The 17893-nt window shown below is 39.7% G+C and overlaps 1 protein-coding gene across 1 annotated transcript; it reads left to right on the top strand.

The window, feature by feature from the left end:
- Window positions 1-487: 487 nt before the first annotated feature.
- Window positions 488-1219, top strand: LOC147445930 (uncharacterized). The gene has a single exon (XM_086526130.1). It carries the CDS (start codon window positions 488-490, stop codon window positions 1154-1156), a length of 669 nt encoding a protein of 222 aa, XP_086382256.1. The 3' UTR covers window positions 1157-1219.
- Window positions 1220-17893: the final 16674 nt, after the last annotated feature.

The following is a 17893-nucleotide window of genomic DNA, read 5'->3' on the forward strand; positions in this document are numbered from 1 at the left end:
GAGGCAAGTGGTATTTACCTTTGGTGTGGGCGTGCATGGACGGGGCCCCGGTGTGAAACATTATAGTGATTATTGGAGCAATTGGGCGCTTGACGAAGCCGATAGCACCAATAGGGCCGACCGTCTGCTCGAGACGCGTCGATGGATGCAAAAATATACCACGCAAGTCACATAAGTCATGCACAAAATAAGCTCAGGTAGCTTACTTGGCTTAAAACAAGTAGAAGAGTAAATGTATATGGGTACCTTTTTTGTTTTAGTGTATATCAAGTCCTTGCCATGTCGGTGGGGGAGGGAGTCTCCAAAAACAACCTCTCTGAAGGAGCGCCCTCTTTCTGAGACTTTGAGAGAGAGAGAGAGAGAGAGAGAGAGAGAGAGAGAGAGAGAGAGAGAGAGAGAGAGAGAGAGAGAGAGAGAGAGAGAGAGAGAGAGAGAGAGAGAGAGAGAGAGAGAGAGAGAGAGAGAGAGAGAGAGAGAGGCCTCAGCTATGGCGACACAAGGGTTTAGAAGGTTACAAACATTGTGGACTACATGCCAGTGCGAGGTTCGAAAAAGCGGATTGCAAGAAGCTAGACCCTTTTCCACGTGCAAGATCATTTCTCCCCAAACTATTCCTTTCTTTGCACAATGGAGAGTATTCTCACATCTCAGAGCTTCCTTTGCCACTTTTAGAGCATTCTCTGCACAAGCATCTTCAAAGGAACCCGCACCTACAGAAGAAGCAGGAGAGAAAGATGCTGTGAAGAAAAGACAGCGTAAAAAGAAGACATTCCTGGAGGTAGCTCAGTTTCTTCCCGATTGGGGTGTAGGAGCCAAGTTCACAAAGTCTCATTGGCCTGCAGGAAATTTTTACAAAGTGACGAAGGTGAAGGTGTACAAGAGTGGGAGGCATGGAGCAGCATGGGGTGTTTTCCATCAAAATGAATCGGCCAAGACAGGAGAGGTGCAAAGAATCGACGGTGTAAACAAGCCTTGCTGGCACTATGTTCCTGACATAGATCTCTCTCCATTGATATGGAAGCGAGCAGCAGATGCACGCCCAGTTAAGCCCATCCCGCTTACATCTGCCGATTACCAGAAGCTTACAGGTTCTCATATGTTGCTGAAAGAAGTTCGAGAAGTTTGCAGGGCGGAAGGGCTGGTGTCTCTTTTATGATGGTCTGTAGAGAGAGTAGCGGTCAGGTGAAGTCATTTCCCATTTTTTGAGCAAGAATGATGATGTATTGCATGTGTGTGGAGGGTGACCTTATCCATCAAGAATACATGGAACTTCAAGATTTTGTAAGTCCTGCCAAATTGATTTGGGATTCGGTTTCAAATATATGTTTGTGTTTTCTGCTGCAAATAAGACCTTTAAAAGAGTAGGATACTCAAAAAGAGAGAGAGAGAGAGAGAGAGAGAGAGAGAGAGAGAGAGAGAGAGAGAGAGAGAGAGAGAGAGAGAGAGAGAGAGAGAGAGAGAGAGAGAGAGAGAGAGAGAGTGTTCATCTCAGCTCGGCCCCGGTTGGTGGGACCATTCATGCAAGAATCTCAGAACTCCTCCAAAGAACTCGGCCTTGCCATCTCTGACGTTTTCTGCGTTGAACTTGCCTCAGCCACAACTCTTGTACCTAGCTTATCAGGCCATGCGCACTGCTTCACACATCAAACCCCTGCGCCTCAACCTGCCCCCCCATGCGTCTCGATAGCTGCAAATTCTGATCACCATCTGCTGTTCGTCATCTGCAACTCATGATCACCGTCGGCTCAGGACCACTACGCAAGGGTTGGAGAGCAGAGAGTGATCCTTCGAACCTTTTCACGAGAGCATGGTGAGAGAGATTAGGATAGAGGAGGAGAGAGGGGGGGGGGAGGGGGGGTGTGTATGAAGATAGAGAGAAACCAGGCCTGGACCAGGTGAAGATAGGACTTTTCGGGGCCATGTAGAATAAGCTTCAGTAGCAAAGAAACCATGGCTCCCTTTGGCCGTGCCCGTACATGGCAGCTGAACTTTCTCAGAGGTTGAAGCTTTTGCAACAATGGTGATCACAAGGGGGGCTTGCAACCAAGTAAACAGCTATTTGGCCACCTTGGCAAAGATCGGTGGACAGCTCCATCAGGGCTGTGTTCATTATGGAGGAAGGGCAGACATCCCTTCTCCACCTTCACAAGAAGATTTAGAAATTTCTCATGTAGGAAAATGAAGTCTTTTTCATTGTTTTTCATACAATGCATAACATCATGAGCTTCTGCTCGAGAGGCACCACATACCTAGCTAGGTATGCGGTGCCTCCCTCACAAAAGCTCATGATGTTGAAGTAAGTCACAATGTGGGAATTATCGTGAGAATTTTTCCAAAATTTCTTGTGTAGCAGTACTGGTGATGGCTCCTCCCTTGACTTCAACACTCATACTCTCTAATCTTGGCCCCTGCAAGTTTCTCGCTTTGCCTTAGTCCTTGAATGGTCGACAAATACCAGGACTAGAGAGCGAGCGGAGGGGCTTCACAAATTGTTATACCTCTGCCGCTACTCTTCTCTGGTTTGATACAGTTTTCAAATGCTCAGAAGGAGGCCTAGAGACTTACTCTCAGAGCAAATGGGAGAAACTATAGCGAGGAGTTGTACGAAGCTCAACCTCTGAGCAACCTCAATGCCTCGTGATCCTCTGTTCACCAGGGTGCTTTGCCTAATTTTGATTATGCCTCGAATCGATCCCCATATTGTCCGCATAAATAAAGCTCTCATATGTGTGTGCATGTCACTGTGTGTCTCTATTTGAGAGAGAGAGAGAGAGAGAGAGAGAGAGAGAGAGAGAGAGAGGGAGGAGGTTTTCTAACGTCGTAGGATCAATCCCAAGAGACCTACTGAGTGCCAAAATTTGCATAATTTGTTGCAATGGCACTTTCATAATTTGTGATGATGATAACGGCACTTGTCTTCTCCAACTTGCTAGTCAACATGTGTGTAGCTCACTACAAAAGCTCGCTACTGGCCAACCCTAAGTGAGACGAGAAACCCAATAATGGCAGCTACATCAATATCTAATTGTGCCAACCAATGTGCCGTTATGCTTGTCGCATTGGTGCAATAAGGTTTCAAGCACCACGTCATTAAGCATGCAAATTTGCTATGGTGCTAGCTTTCAGTATTTGATTGTGTCAACCAAAGTGCCTTTATGCATCCCACATTGGTGGGATACGGTAAATCGAGCTCCAAATGAGAGGGCTTCATTCAACACCTCCTCTCATCATGTTTTTTTTGCTCATACAATGTTTGAAAGCATGTCACATTGGTGTAGTAAGGTTTTGGGCACCAAATGGGGGATGAGGGGGATGCTCCTCCTATCTTGATCCTCATTAGGAATCCTTTGCGCTCTCATCCTGTACGCTATTATGCATACTGCGTAAACACGGTGTGTGCTTATGCAGTGTGTTTCAAGAATAAAACAAGATAGCATCTAGAGATCATATTTAATTGTCTTTTTGTAATTGCATCATTACAATCACTCAATTTGATAACATTGACGTGTGTCTATCTCATGCAAAATAATTGCACAACTTAATTATATATTACATTTTATGTACCAATATATATTTATCTAAAGGTTATTCAAGAAGATGTGGTGAGAATGCATCAAATTCTTTGCCTATGTGGAGTGAGCATGTTAGTTTGATCACACAACGGGTTAGTTTGGTCGCAAAGACAGAGATTCAAGATGGAAATGATAGTCAAGATATAGGTTTAGGGTCTCTATATGAGTTAAAATAGGAGGAAACACCAATTAAAGCCTCATTTCAGATAGATCCCTTTGAAACAAGACTAGAAATGTGCAAGTGTTGTTGATGGGGATGATAGCGCATTACATATGGAGAAAGGGGAGGATATATTGTCCAAAACTAGAGTTTTTAGTTGCCTTGAGTATCATCATGTGCCACTATGAAGGCTCATTCCACATGCGAGAGTTTGGGGCTTGAAATATGATGTAGTCAGTGCTTTAAAGTCTACATTTTCTAGTGAAGGATATATCAAAGGGTAGGGAGCATTCATTGTTTCTTTGAACACATGTCAAAGGAGAAAGCACAAGTGACGGTACCCTAAATATTCTTTTGATATCACTGCTCTCTTTGCTCAATACAATAGAAGCTTATTTCTTTTTTTTTATTAAAATGCCATTATGGAGGAGTGGGATTTACCATGAGTATCAAGAAGAGCTTGTTGCACACCCTTAGTTGGAGCTCCTTACTCAAAAGATGTTCCTTTGGGAGGTTAATCGTAGAACTATGGCTTGGCAAGCAGTCATCAAAGAAACGTACACCACTAACAAAAACTGATGCTACAAAGGTGCCAGAGATTTCTCTGTTAACATGTTTGCAGCAAACACACACACACACACAAATTTCGCTCGGTTTTTCTATTTGCTCGGTAAATTTCGCTCGGTGTATGGTAAGACTCCAACCTGCAAAACAATACCAAATCAATAAAACAAGTTTGAAAGTTAGGGGATAATACCTAAACAAAGGTCTTTCATCTTCATCAATTGTGGGGAGCACGCATTCATTATGGACATCAAACTATTCCTTTGCCTACATGACCAGCATCATGTATCATGGCTTACTCAAGTTGACTATAAAGTCCTTCGCATGAGATTTGGCCACACAATATATGTGTGGTTAGGAGAACTATACACCTTGGGGCTTACATCCCAATGGGAATGGGATATTTCCTTGATATTCCACAAACCTTTGGGTTCTTCAACACAATCCCAAGGTGTGAAAGTCTCCCAGTATTTGTATTGGGATACTTACACACCTCGGGGCTTACATCCCGTTGGGAATGGGATATTCCTTGATATTCTACAAACTTTTGGGTTCTTCAATACAATACTCAATATCATTCCATTGACATCCATAATAAGAAGGCACCTATTGCTCACCATTACATCTTCAAAATTGATGTATTTGATCGTTGTTCATTTAGCCACCAGTTATCCTTTGATGTAGCACCACTAAACTATATGAGTAGAAGAACACAACCTTTTTGCAATAACAAAGTTGAACCTTAGGTAACATATAAGTCTACAAGTTTTTTACAATAGGACATGACAATTTACAAACACATTGACATCTTCAAGAGTAGCGTGAAATGACACTACGTGATTTTTAGATTTCATAAGGAAGAGTAGGGAGAGGGTGGTTGAGTCAATGCTATCACTTGTTTCTAAGAGCAGCACATCAAGTGTCTCCTCCGCACCTTGAGCCTTTCCCACACCTTTGGCGTCATCCATGCCTTTAGCATCCTTTGCACATTTAGCCCCTTTGGCCTCCTCCCTACCTTTAGCCTTCTCCATGACTTTGGGCTTCTCTGCACCTTTAGCCTCCTGTGAACTTTTAGCAGGTTTTGTTGCCTTCTCTGCCTTCTTCCTCCTCTTTCAAACCAGCTTATCCTCTGAAAATTTTGATGTCACATCCAAAAACTTTTCCACTGAGAGAACTTAAACTATCACCTCCTTATCAGTCACCGAAAGTTCTTCATTGATCTTCTCTCCTTTGTCAATCTCCATATCAACAACTTTCTCAATCAGATTGCTTCTCCCTTATTGGTGTTTCCCTTTCCTCTTTTACCTTCTTTTTCACATCAGCTTTCAGTTGATCTTCTCCCAAGCTTGAGTCTTCATCAGGCTCAGCTTCTTTCCCTTCCATTATGTTGGCATCAAGGTCTTATACTATTTTCTGCACTTTGGCTTTCAGCCAATCTTCTCCCAAGCTTGAGCCTACCTCAAGATTAGTCCATTTCCCTTCCAGTGTGTTGGCATCAAGGTCTTGAAATATTTTGTGCACTAACTTGTAAGTATCTTCCTGGAACATGCAAGTGGCATCTGACTTACTGTGACTAGGGAGAGCCTTTTGATCCACTAGGCTGTTGTAATGGATGTTCGCACCAAAAGATCCTCTACCTACATATGCACAAAGATGAAAGTTTAGATCATTAATTCAAATGGTATAAACATATAGTGTTCTATACAAACACTCCACTTACTTTTCAATAATGACCTCCCTAGAACCCGGGCTTTTCCTCTAAAGGTATTGCAGTGTTGCAATGTGCATGCACTTATCTTTCATTCTCAACACAACTACAAAACACAATGGATGGAATTTAAGGCCTACAAGGAAGCATGAAGGTATCACCCATGCAAAAAGCCTCCAAATCCTCCCCACAGGTAGCACAAGTTCCAGGCACATGAAATGCATTTTGAGGGTCCACAACATGACACATCTTCACACTGGACACATCTTGCTTACAAATTCGTAATGATCTTGGGTTTCTAGGCACTCATTGTTGAGCCTGGCATACTCCATCTAAAAAACAGACATACTCTATGAGCTTATCTATAAAAAAAACAATTAGCAAGTAAGAACACAAGAAGTACCAAAACATTATTAAAATACTAACAAAATGACATAAAAGAGGTACCAAAACATGTCAAATTGTACTAAAATAGTTTTGTACAACACTAAATTGGTACAACAACGTACCACAAACTTGCAAGACATACCCAAGCAATACAAAATAGTTAGTACCACAACAATACCAAAAGAAATCCAAAATAGTACCCAATAAGGACCAAAATAGTATTGAAATAGGTCAATTGTACCAAAGTAGTTCTAAACGTTGATAAATTGGTACAACAAAGTACCCAAAACTTCCAAGACAAAACCAAGAAATACCAAAGCAATACTAAATAGGTAACAATGCATTACCAAATCAATACCAAAATTGTAACAACAAAGTACCAAATATGTAACAAAACAGTACCAAAAGAGGTCGGATTGTATCAAAACAGTTCTAAATAGCACTATATTGATACAACAAAGAACCGCAAAAATCCGAAGAGATACCCAATGAGACCCAATAACTTGTCACAAAATAAGATTCCAAACCAATACCCCATTCAAAATACTACCAAATAAAGCATAGAAAACACCAAAAATATCAAAGACTGGTCGTTGTATTAAGTTTGACACATTATGTCCACTTGCAAGAGTAATGGCGTTTATTTCTACATTGGTGACATGGTTAGATGGTTGCTGAAAACATTCACAAAGCGTTGTGACTATGTCCTGGATGTGTTTGTGGGGTGTGGTGGTTTGGGGAAGGCCAACGCAGAGGAGCTACAACATTGCATGTGTTTAAAGCTATAGGATGTACTCTATGAGAGGTGTCTTTCTCCCATAGTCTGTGGACCCATGCCAAGCTAAGAGGGAGGCCTTTGTTTTTTGGGAAGATCCAAACATTTGATATTGTTGCTACTTTTATATACTAATTGTGTACGTCTTTACCACAATTGTTTTGAGTGGTAACAATGTGACTATATGGTTGGCTTGTGACTATGTTTGGCACGTGTCTATGTTGGTTTGAGAGTTACATGAGACCACCTTGTCAATCTACATGTCATACTTTTAATTCTTCTTTAGAGAGTACAATAGAAGGGTTTGTTTTTAAAAAAAATCTTTTACTAGTAGTTAACAAAGATTTATTGAAAGGGACTTTGTTAGTCTTTTCATTTTTTAGAACGTCCTTAATCTCTTGTAGAAGCCTTTATGATAAAAGTGGAGATGTATTTTTTAAATTTCTAAAGCTAAAACAACGAGACTCTAGCAAATTTTTTTGGAATATAGTTTGTGCTTATGTTTTGTCTTGGACAACTTATAGTCACAACAATGTGACTATATGGTTGGCTTGTGACTATGTTTGGCATGTGTCTATGTTGGTGTGGGAACTATATGAGACCACCTTGTGTGTCTATGTGCCATACACCCAGTTCTTCTTAAGAGAGCATAGTGAAAGGCTTTGTTTTGGATTCTTTTTCTTTAGATAATAGTTAACAAAGATTTATTTAAAGGGACTTTTATTACTCTTTTTTTTAACACGTCCTTAATCTCTTGTACATGCCTTTATGATAAAGGTGGAGACATATTTGTTGAAAGTTTTAATTTAGAACGAGGGAAACGTTGACCAAATTTTATGGTTTTTTGGGCCTAAATATAAGTTGAAAGTTTTGAAATGAGGGAAACTTTGGCAAAATTTTATGGTTTTTTTCTCTTGAAAATTTGTTCTTGGATTGATATTGTTTACTTCTAGCCTATAGTTTGTGTGCATGTTTTATCTTGGACAAGCTGAATTATGCCATGTTGCATTGCAAAAGAACAAAAAAATAGAACTAATTGGCAAAGCACAAAAAAAGAAGCTTGCAAGAAAAAAAATTCCCCTTTCAACAGTCATACACGATGCGATAAGCTAGGAATACAATACCTCTTGCTATTGAATCTCAGCTTGGAGATTCAGGATATTTTCAAAAACCTTCTATACCAGTAGTTGGTCCTTGTTTTCTTGAATAGAGACCTTTAGTTCTATTAGGTTTCACCACCCTCGATGTGACACCGGTTTTAGCAGTCTTTGCAGAGCAATGCCTCTAAATTAGGTAAGTAGACAACAATTGTCCCTCTGTTGGCTTGCTCTGGTTTTGTGAAGATGTTGCTACCACTTTGAGTCATCCAATTAATTGAATGCAAGACACTTCCAGGGGAGGAACCATTTTGCCTCCTCCATGCCTCAATTTTACAATCAATGTCGTCATTCCTAGATACTATCATCTGCAACACTCCTTCCCCAAATCGGGCCCATGCTACTTTATGTCTTGCTGGGTCTTTTTCCACTGCATGAAATTTTTTGGAACATGGATCGCGATCCATGAACCTCATCATGATCTTTGGCTGAAATTTGACAAGTGGGTAGCTGATACCATTTGGAACAACTTTCCCAAAATAACCATTGCCAAACAAGTTGTAAAAAGTAGACAAAAGAGTCAAAAAGAGTTCATTCTCAAAACTGCTACAACAAAATGTAGAAGTCAGTTTTGGTTGGGCAAAACTGATCCAAGTCTAGAAATTCTTTGTGGAGCAAGCTACAAAGATCATAAGATCAGCACACCAAATATTAAGTCCAAAAGTGTTGGAACACAATCCATGTACCCCGTGAGGAATTTTTGGACAAAAACTTTTTCAGCCTGTAGCAGAGACCATTGTGAACAAAATTCTTCAAAGGAACTTTGTTAAAAAAGTTCAAAAATTGGGTCAGAAGTGCAAAAAATAGTTCAAGGTGAAAACCCTAAAACAAACCTGAGGATTGACTTTTGCTTGACCTAAAGTGATCCAAATCACACAAAAACCATATAGCAGGGATCAAGAGACCAAGGGCAAGCTGTGTGTCAAGTTTCATTACCATCTAACACAGAGGTACATGGATCACGATCCATGTTCCCTTGTCACAGACTGAGACCAAATGTGTACCCTAGCTAGAGCACATCACATGGAATCTAGTGGTCTTTTCAAAAGTGAATTTGGATATCAAAAATCAAACTAAAAGCCCAGAACTGCCAAGTATTCTGACTAGGTGCCAGAATTGACCTAATCTTCAATCCAGAGGTCCATTTTCATACATTTCTGATACCATATGATCTACTAATCGTGTTGATTCTAATGGTACCAAGAAAAGTCTTGGGCTCCAAACATGGATCACGATCCATGTACCCATAGTGACAGCTTGACCTAAAATTTTCAAAAAAAAACTAAAAATTTAGGTCAAAAAGGAGAAAATCAAGTGACAGACTAAAAACTGTAGTGTAATGGGCATTTGACCTGTCAAAACAAGTCCAAATCCAAAAAGATTTGAGATTTATCTTGTGGACATAGAGTGCAACAAGCTACCAAGAGATCAAGTCCATATATGGTTGAACATGGATCGCAATCCATTTACCTTAACCTCAAAATTTTATGAAAATTGGTATAGAGCCTGCATATGACCTTGTCTACATACTATTAAAACTTGGGAAATTTTTGAAATTTTTTTTGACAAAGGACTATGGAGTGCAATACATGTACCTCAGCATAGTGAGGGTATCTAAGTCGATAATCTTGTAGACATACTTGAGAACATCCCAAATCTCAAGTTTGGGCTAAAAATATCTTCTAGAGACCAAGATACAAGCCAAGCATCCAATGTTCTAGTCCTAATACTGTCTTGAGTGTTGTTTCAAGTGCGATTCACCAAAATTACTCTAAATTTTGATAGACAACTCCAAATTGAGTTACGTAAATCAAGGAAGAAAGCTTGCGGGCAATATGACACACTTAGAATTTTTCCAGGTTTTCTAATTTTAAACTTTTAGGGTACCTAGAGATAGTTTCCAAAGACCAAAAGACTCAAAAATTCCCGACTTTTGAGAGACCTAATCAGACGCAAAAAGGGATAAGTTGCACTAAGCCAAAGTGGGCTTGTAAGAGACTACCTTGAGAGTTTTGAGTGAGCCTCAAACATGACAAATCATCCACCACAAGGTTTTCTACTCCACTCAGAGACATGAAGACGCAAGAAATGCTACAATGCCAACAACAGTGGGATTGAGAGAATACATAGAGGAGAGGCATCCTTTGATCAACAAACCAAACGTGAGATTCATCAAAACCAATTAATCCATGAGAGTTCTAACATATTATTCTCATGAGGGCTTATATAGGTTCACAAACGGAAATCCATGTATACTCTACAAGTGTGTAGAACCCAATGCTAAGGAGTTGACCACCCACAAGAACCTCTATGCATTCACATATACACATGCCCACGGAGTGCAAGTTTTGATGGTAGATAAGTATGGACGTGAGGACATACTTGTTGATCCAATTGACTTAGAACAACACACATACAAGGGTACTCCGATCTCTACTTACTTTCAGCCAAAAAATATGAGAAAGTACATATTAGAGAGGATTCCACTAGAATTTTCTCCAAGACGAGAGGAGAGAGAGATGTCCGACTTTGCAAGAGATCACGAGCTTGTTAGATTGGTGACTAGACCACAACAATTAAGACCGTATCAAGTGGCTCAATGTGCTAAAACAAAATATGATGGATGAGAGGATCCATATCCTCATGTCTCACTCTTCAAACAAGTTTTGAGGGCTGAACAGATTACAGATTTCCATACTCAATATGAGTGACTTGGGTTGACATTAGAAGGAACAGCCTTGACTTGGTTCCAACCATTGAACAGAGATGATTTTCCCAACATAGCACAACTCTTACAAGAATTTGTAGAGGAGTTCTTGGAAAGGGGAATCAAGCATAACACAGTGTCATAGATCTAGCACTCAAACAAAAAAAGAATGAAAAAGTAAAGGAATCTCTACTTCGCTTCAAACAGTACATAGACAGATGTCCTATGAGAAAGCTACCACAAGATGAGAGATTATCAGTTATCTTTATAAAGGCTTGAGGAATAAAACTCTAAAAAAGGACCTACATTTGAAAGGATGCCCAACACTAGAGCAAGTCACTAGAGAAGCTCTATATCTAGTTGACAATTGCAAGGCCTACGGATAGGTGAGGTACGACTTAGAAAGCATGACTAGTGTGCCTCTTCTCCAAAGAGAGTCTCTGCAACAAAGCAAGATGTTCAAACTCCTACAATGTAGGAGTTTTGACCAAGTGGTCAAAGAGGTGATTAGAAGGATAAACAAAATCTACATACAAAACATGAATGTACGACAGCCTCAATTGAGGAGATGTAATACCTGTGGAGGGGATCACCCCACTCCATGGTGTAGCACTCAACCGAAGCCGCAACAAATTCTAGGGAAACAACCACCTTTTTTGGTTGATGATAGAGTAGTAGTCAACTACACTCAACCAATGCATGTGCTGTGACAACCCATGAAAAATCAGTACTCCATGGATGCGAATACGCTCATGTTCATAGCCAATCAGGAGTATGGTTTAAAGAACATTCTCACCATGCCAGAACAACCATTGGTTGGATCATAAGCTATGAAACAAGAAGATCCATGCTATGAATGTGAAGATGACCATTGGGCACGAGGATTTCCAAACAAGGGTTGACAAATAGAAATATTTGTATTCTATGATGGTTGTGGGGGAGACCATCCACTGCAACACTGTGCTAAGAATCCAAAATACAAAGGGAAACCAACAATGAATGTTGTAGGAGTGATGCCTTCTTCAAGTGGATCCGAGGTAGAACTCACAATTTTTTTAAAGGTGATGACTCGAGCTCCAACTGAAGAAGCTACCAAAAACACAGTCGTTGAGTTGGAACCCACATTGCCACCTCAAACAAAAATTGAGAAAATATCTATGAGAACTGGAAGAAAACTAAGAAAAGCCAAACGAGAAAAAATGAAATCAACAAGGTTGAAGGGGAAAACAACTTTAGAAACAAAACTACACCAAACCAAAGAACACCTTAAACATGAGCAACAAAGCAAGAAAAATGCAAAGGGACCTAAACAATCAAAGACTGGCTTAGGCGGTTCAGCCTTGGTGGGGACAAAGTCTTTTAACCTTTAGATGCAATCCTGAAGGCCTATAAAGTTAGGCTAAAACCCAATTAAACCAAAGAGTATAGATGGCTAATGTATCCTCATCCAAGGTATGAAAAAGAGAGGTTGCAAATGTGCAAGGAGCTCATCCAAGCGGCCCAAGATCTTATGAAACCACATGTTCCAAATTCTCCAAAAATGGAGGTGCTTATCCACAAAAGAATCTAGAAAATGGAGAATCAAGGTGTTGTAAATAGAGACCAAGAAGAGCCAAAACTTGAGGCACCTTTAGATACAAGGGAAGTAGCCAATACCATAGATGGGGTGGGCTCACAAGCAGTGATGCCAAAATCCTTATGGGAATCAGAAACCAAAAAGACGGTAGTGCTACTTTATAGTCAGCACCTATCCCTAAGATAAACATGGATCACAAATTTTCTCTAGGGGATATATGATCTCTCTACGAAGATGCCACATTTGTAGTGTCTGAAGAGAGCAAACCACGCTCTCTACAAACTTTGCCATCTTTCATAGGAGAACTCGAAAAAATTTTGAGACTAGAGTGGTACCTTCTCATTGGAAAACCACACCAAAAATGATGGATACCAAGAGCTTGCATGAATTGATATCTTCTCCTATACAATGCACACTTTCTCTTTCAAAGTTGCTAAAAATTAGGCCGCATCCATGGGACCAAATGCGCAAACACATGGGAAAAATGGGGTTGAAAATCCCTTCACATGACCAGCTTGCATATGAAAACATGGATGAAACTTCGCCTAAGAAACCATAAGCAAAACCAGTACGAGTAATAAATAAGGTGGGTGATTACCTTGAAGGCGAGGAAGGAAACACCACCTTACCATTGGAGTCCAAAGGAGTAAAGACGATTGCGATATTAGATAGTGGGGCAAGAATTGCCATTGCAACCAAGGAGATGTTGGAAAAATTGAAAGGCTGCTCTTAGGAAAACTCAAATGAAACTACAATTAGCGGACGGATACATGGAGAGACCAATTGGAATTTTAGAAAAAATCATTGTATCCTCGTGTGGCATTGAGTATGAGCACACCTTTGCCATATTGAATTTTGACAAGAGAAACAACTTTTATATTATATTGGGCAGACCATTCATGCATCAACTCAAAATGGTACAAGACGGGGGCTATGACTATATCTACTTGAGACACAAAGAGGTCACTTTAGTATCAAAGATCATAGTTATAGAGATGTAGAGCAAACCCGAGGGAAGAATTACACTCCACAACTAAACAGGAAAACGAGGTACCTACTTGGTTACAAAGCAAAGTGCACGTTTGGATTTGGGGGGTATCAAAATGAAAGAGACTTAGAAAGGAATATTGCATCCTAGAGCGTTCAGTAGAGGACAATTATTACATAAAGGAACCATTCCCAGAGGATTTGTTTGAACCCTTTGGATGGGATCAAATACTGGCGACTCTTGATGTCTTCGTAAATGAGGTGACCAACACCAAATTTTGCGACAAAGATGGATATGATATAGGACCCTTTTGAATGGTTTCGGCGGTCCAAGAAATTGAAAACCTTTTTGAAGCTAATGAATACCATGATTCAAGGAGCGACAATTTAGGGAAGATGCTGAAAACAAACTTTCAAGTGATTATGATATAAGTCCTTTATTTACAATAAAGGTTTTGAAGGAAGCTAATAAATTTTGTGAGTGTGAAAGCAAAAAAGGTGAGATAGATGGCTACGTCTTGGAACACTATATCAAAGTGCAAATGAAGGAAGCAGAGCAACCATGAAAATATGTCATCATTGACATACCTGAAGAATCGACAAAAGTTGTTTCAAAGAAGCCAACTCCAGAAAAAGTGCAGATGAAAGCAAATGAAGGAAAATATTTTCCAAGTTTGGTATCAAAAGTTCAACAAACTCAAGATCAAGAGAAGGATAAGGATGCAAAAAACAATCGAGTGTCTCCAACAGTGATCAAATTCAGCATATGTGGAGAAACAGGACTCAACATCACATGTTCAGATATGATAGATCCAAAAGTGACAAAGAATCTAATGTTGACTTATGGAACGTGGATCATGATGGGAAAGCCACCAATCAAAGAGCTAGAGGAGATAGTGTACACAAGTTCAAAAATGTCGATTCCTAGCTTTGGTGTGGAAAAAGCCAAGCATCCATCAAATCCCTCTTTCACATTGCATGCTTCTGTTTGATAAATTTGTCATATGAATATAGAGTGTCCCATAATTGGCACTTTCATTATACACACTTCCTTTTTTTCTCCCGAACACTCACCTTGCATGACAGGTACTTCAAGTCTAAATGCTCAACTCCAATAAGAGTGTATAACAAAGGTACTTTTTTCCCCACCGTGTTTTCCCTTTAATCATCTAGGTCTTTAGACACTAATATGGAAACACATCATCTTCTTGTATATATTCCTTCTACATCAGCAATAACAAAATGGCTAGCCAAATCAATCGCCAATGACTTGGAGCAAAAATTGCAGATCTCAACATGCTTATCAAGAGCATCTTTTATCTTCAAGGATGACAACAAAGCTCCATTAAAAAAATGGCAAGTTAAAGAATGGCCTACAATCACAATCAATGACAAATTCAACACATTCTCTCTCTAGCACTAAAAGTACCAAATTTTAGTCCAAACTTTCCCGAATGTGTGGATAGCTCATGCAATGCAACCAATGGATGGCGGGCTACCATAACGGTAGCTCGGATTTTCCTTGTTTTTATCTCAAATTTTAGCATTTTCAAAAAATAGTTTTTAGTTGCATAAAAAACCTTAACAATAATATACGTTGTGATTTGCTCGAATCTTTCTTGTTAGGACCGAATATAGGAACAAATGTACCATAACTCACACTCAATGCAATTGTGTGTACTTTTTTTTATAGGAGAGACTTCATAGTATTCCCGCTCATTCTCATTCATTTGCGCTCAACTAACTATTCTACTCACATTTGACTGTATTGTGTTTGAGCTCAGAAACACTCCCCCTCTCACATATGTGTTGTGCATCTTGCCATACATAGATGAATCACTAATGGAGAATAGAAGACCTCGACGACCATCCGCAAGTATTAAGTCTGTCAAAATTTTCAATAGCTTCGATTTGGACAACGGTCGATGGCTTTCCACCACCATTACAGTTGGAAGTAGTTGGGTTCTCCTTTGCAGACGAGGAAGAGAAAGCACACGGGCAACGAGTTTGTGAACAGTTATAAAGGTAGTGTGAAAAAATTTCACTTGACACAAACGTGCAAAACAGTTGAAGTAGTTCTCATTGAACACGCATATATGCACTCAGAGTTGCATGTATGAACAACAATGATAGGATTTCTAGCAAACTGACCAAATTGTAAGTTTTCTTCCGTCCACAATAGATTTTACTCATCACTCATATATTGTGTGTTTAACCTGCTAGTTGCAGATATTTATCCTTCCGACAAAGAAGACGGCAGCCGGTGGATTGCATTATTGGCATTTTTTATCCATTCCATTGTGGGAGAGCTACTCTACCAGCGCACGAATAGTGTTGGCTGAAAGGGGGGGTTTTTTCTTTGACCACTTTTATAATGCTCCGCGTTATGCGCTTGGCTTTGGCACTCTAGAATATCTCTCGGATCCTTTGAGGACAGTCAAAGTGGCCAGTCCCTTCATCTGAAACCTCTGAGTGTTTCAGACTAAAGCTCCATCAAAAAATACAAAAGTGTTTAAGACCAAATATTGCTAGTCGACTGATACGTGTTTCAATCCTCATACCCATGCATGTGTTCATTGACTTTTTCCATAATGAAGAGATTAGGAAGACAGGTACTATGCTACTCCACAAGACAGAGAAATGCCTCGATTTTCTAGATGAATCTTGGGATGTTCATGATTTTGATGGTGTCTTATGCAAGATAAATAAGAAGTCTATTGTGTATAAGTGCATGATAGCTTCTCAAAATTTCATAGCTTCCTTCCAATACATAAGGTGGCATCGAGTGAATGGTCATCTAGTAGCTTTGACCAAGATTTAACTAATGACCTTAACAATACTTTGAGAATACTTGAGATATGGTGTGGACCTGATCTGCTAATTGTTCTTAGCATTCAAGGCAATGTGACACTACGACAAGTGCGTGAGTATTTGGAGAATGAGGTTGTCTCCAAAATTTTCTTTCCAGTGCAACATACAAAAGTGTATGTGTTGTATGTAAATATTAATGTTGTGTTAATTATTTCCCTTGCTGGTTATCATCACAAAATAATGGTATAATCTAACTGTTCAATTAACTGTTGTGCAGGTGCCTCGGAGAAAGGAGAAGAAGACATTGTGCGCAGAGATAAAGGATGACCGACTATTTCTAGTGCAATGCAACTCTTGATTGAAGAAGGCGGCTCACACAATATATCACATTGCTCTGTACTGCGAATATTATAGAAAGCTATTGGTAGCAAGATTGAAATCTACATTCATGCAAAAATGCATTGTTAAGGAGTTTCTTGCAAATAAAGTCTGAGAACAATAATCTTTTCAAAATCAACTCAAGTTGTCTTTACATTGCGTTTAATAATGTACACTATAATTATGTCCAATTAAATCTTAGTATCTCTTATTTACAATTGAGGGGAGCTTCCCTTGGCTTGATTATCATGAATAGGATGTAAAGGCTCATGAGACAGTCTGGGGGTTGGGTCATGGGCTTGGGATTGAGGAAAAGATTGTGCAGTGGCCTCGTCTTCCTCAGTAAAATCAGGCATTACAAAAAGACTAGAGGTCAAGTGGCCAGAAACATGAGGGTAGGTAGGTCCATGCACTTGGTTTGTCATTGGTGGAGGTGCTGCTTTGTACCTCCGAGGTGGAGGCCGAGGTTGTGGTCTTAGCGGGGCACGATAAATACATCAGCGACTCCTTCAGGATGAGTCTACACAAGATTGATCATATTCTGGATAATCGTCGTCCTGAATGCCTCCACATGCAAGTTCAAATAATCTGCCAGGTTCCTTGCCTGCAATTTGAATTTCATAGCTTTTATATTTAATTGAAAGAAATCATGTGTGCAAAGATTACAAAAGAAAAACATTGCACTTACACTTCTACGCTCCTCAACATAAATGTGTTCCAGAAAAAGCTCCACATTTGCAAGAACTCTCCATCCACAAGAATGCACATCGTCTTGCTTTTGGGAACCTTGCAACTCAAAATCAACATATCTTCCTAAACACTGTCTTGATTCCATACTTCCCATGCAGCAACAAGCTTCTGAACAGACCTGCGATACATAGTATATGGTGGCCACACGTTGCATCAAAATTGCAGAATCAAGAAACAAGTAACTATGTACCTTCGGACATTCCCATGAAAACCATGCATAGAGTTTGCAAGGTAGCAACACTTGCGCTCAATGTTTAAGACTACAAGGCTCCAATGTGAACTCATTGCACAAAAAAAGGAATTAGTTTGCTATTCGTAGTATACAAAATATTGAAGACTAGCAGTATAAAAAATACTTACT

The sequence above is a fragment of the Adiantum capillus-veneris genome, chromosome 12 (genome assembly GCF_014529385.1).
Source record: "Adiantum capillus-veneris isolate H3 chromosome 12, ASM1452938v2, whole genome shotgun sequence".
NCBI classification, from domain to species: domain Eukaryota; kingdom Viridiplantae; phylum Streptophyta; class Polypodiopsida; order Polypodiales; family Pteridaceae; genus Adiantum; species Adiantum capillus-veneris.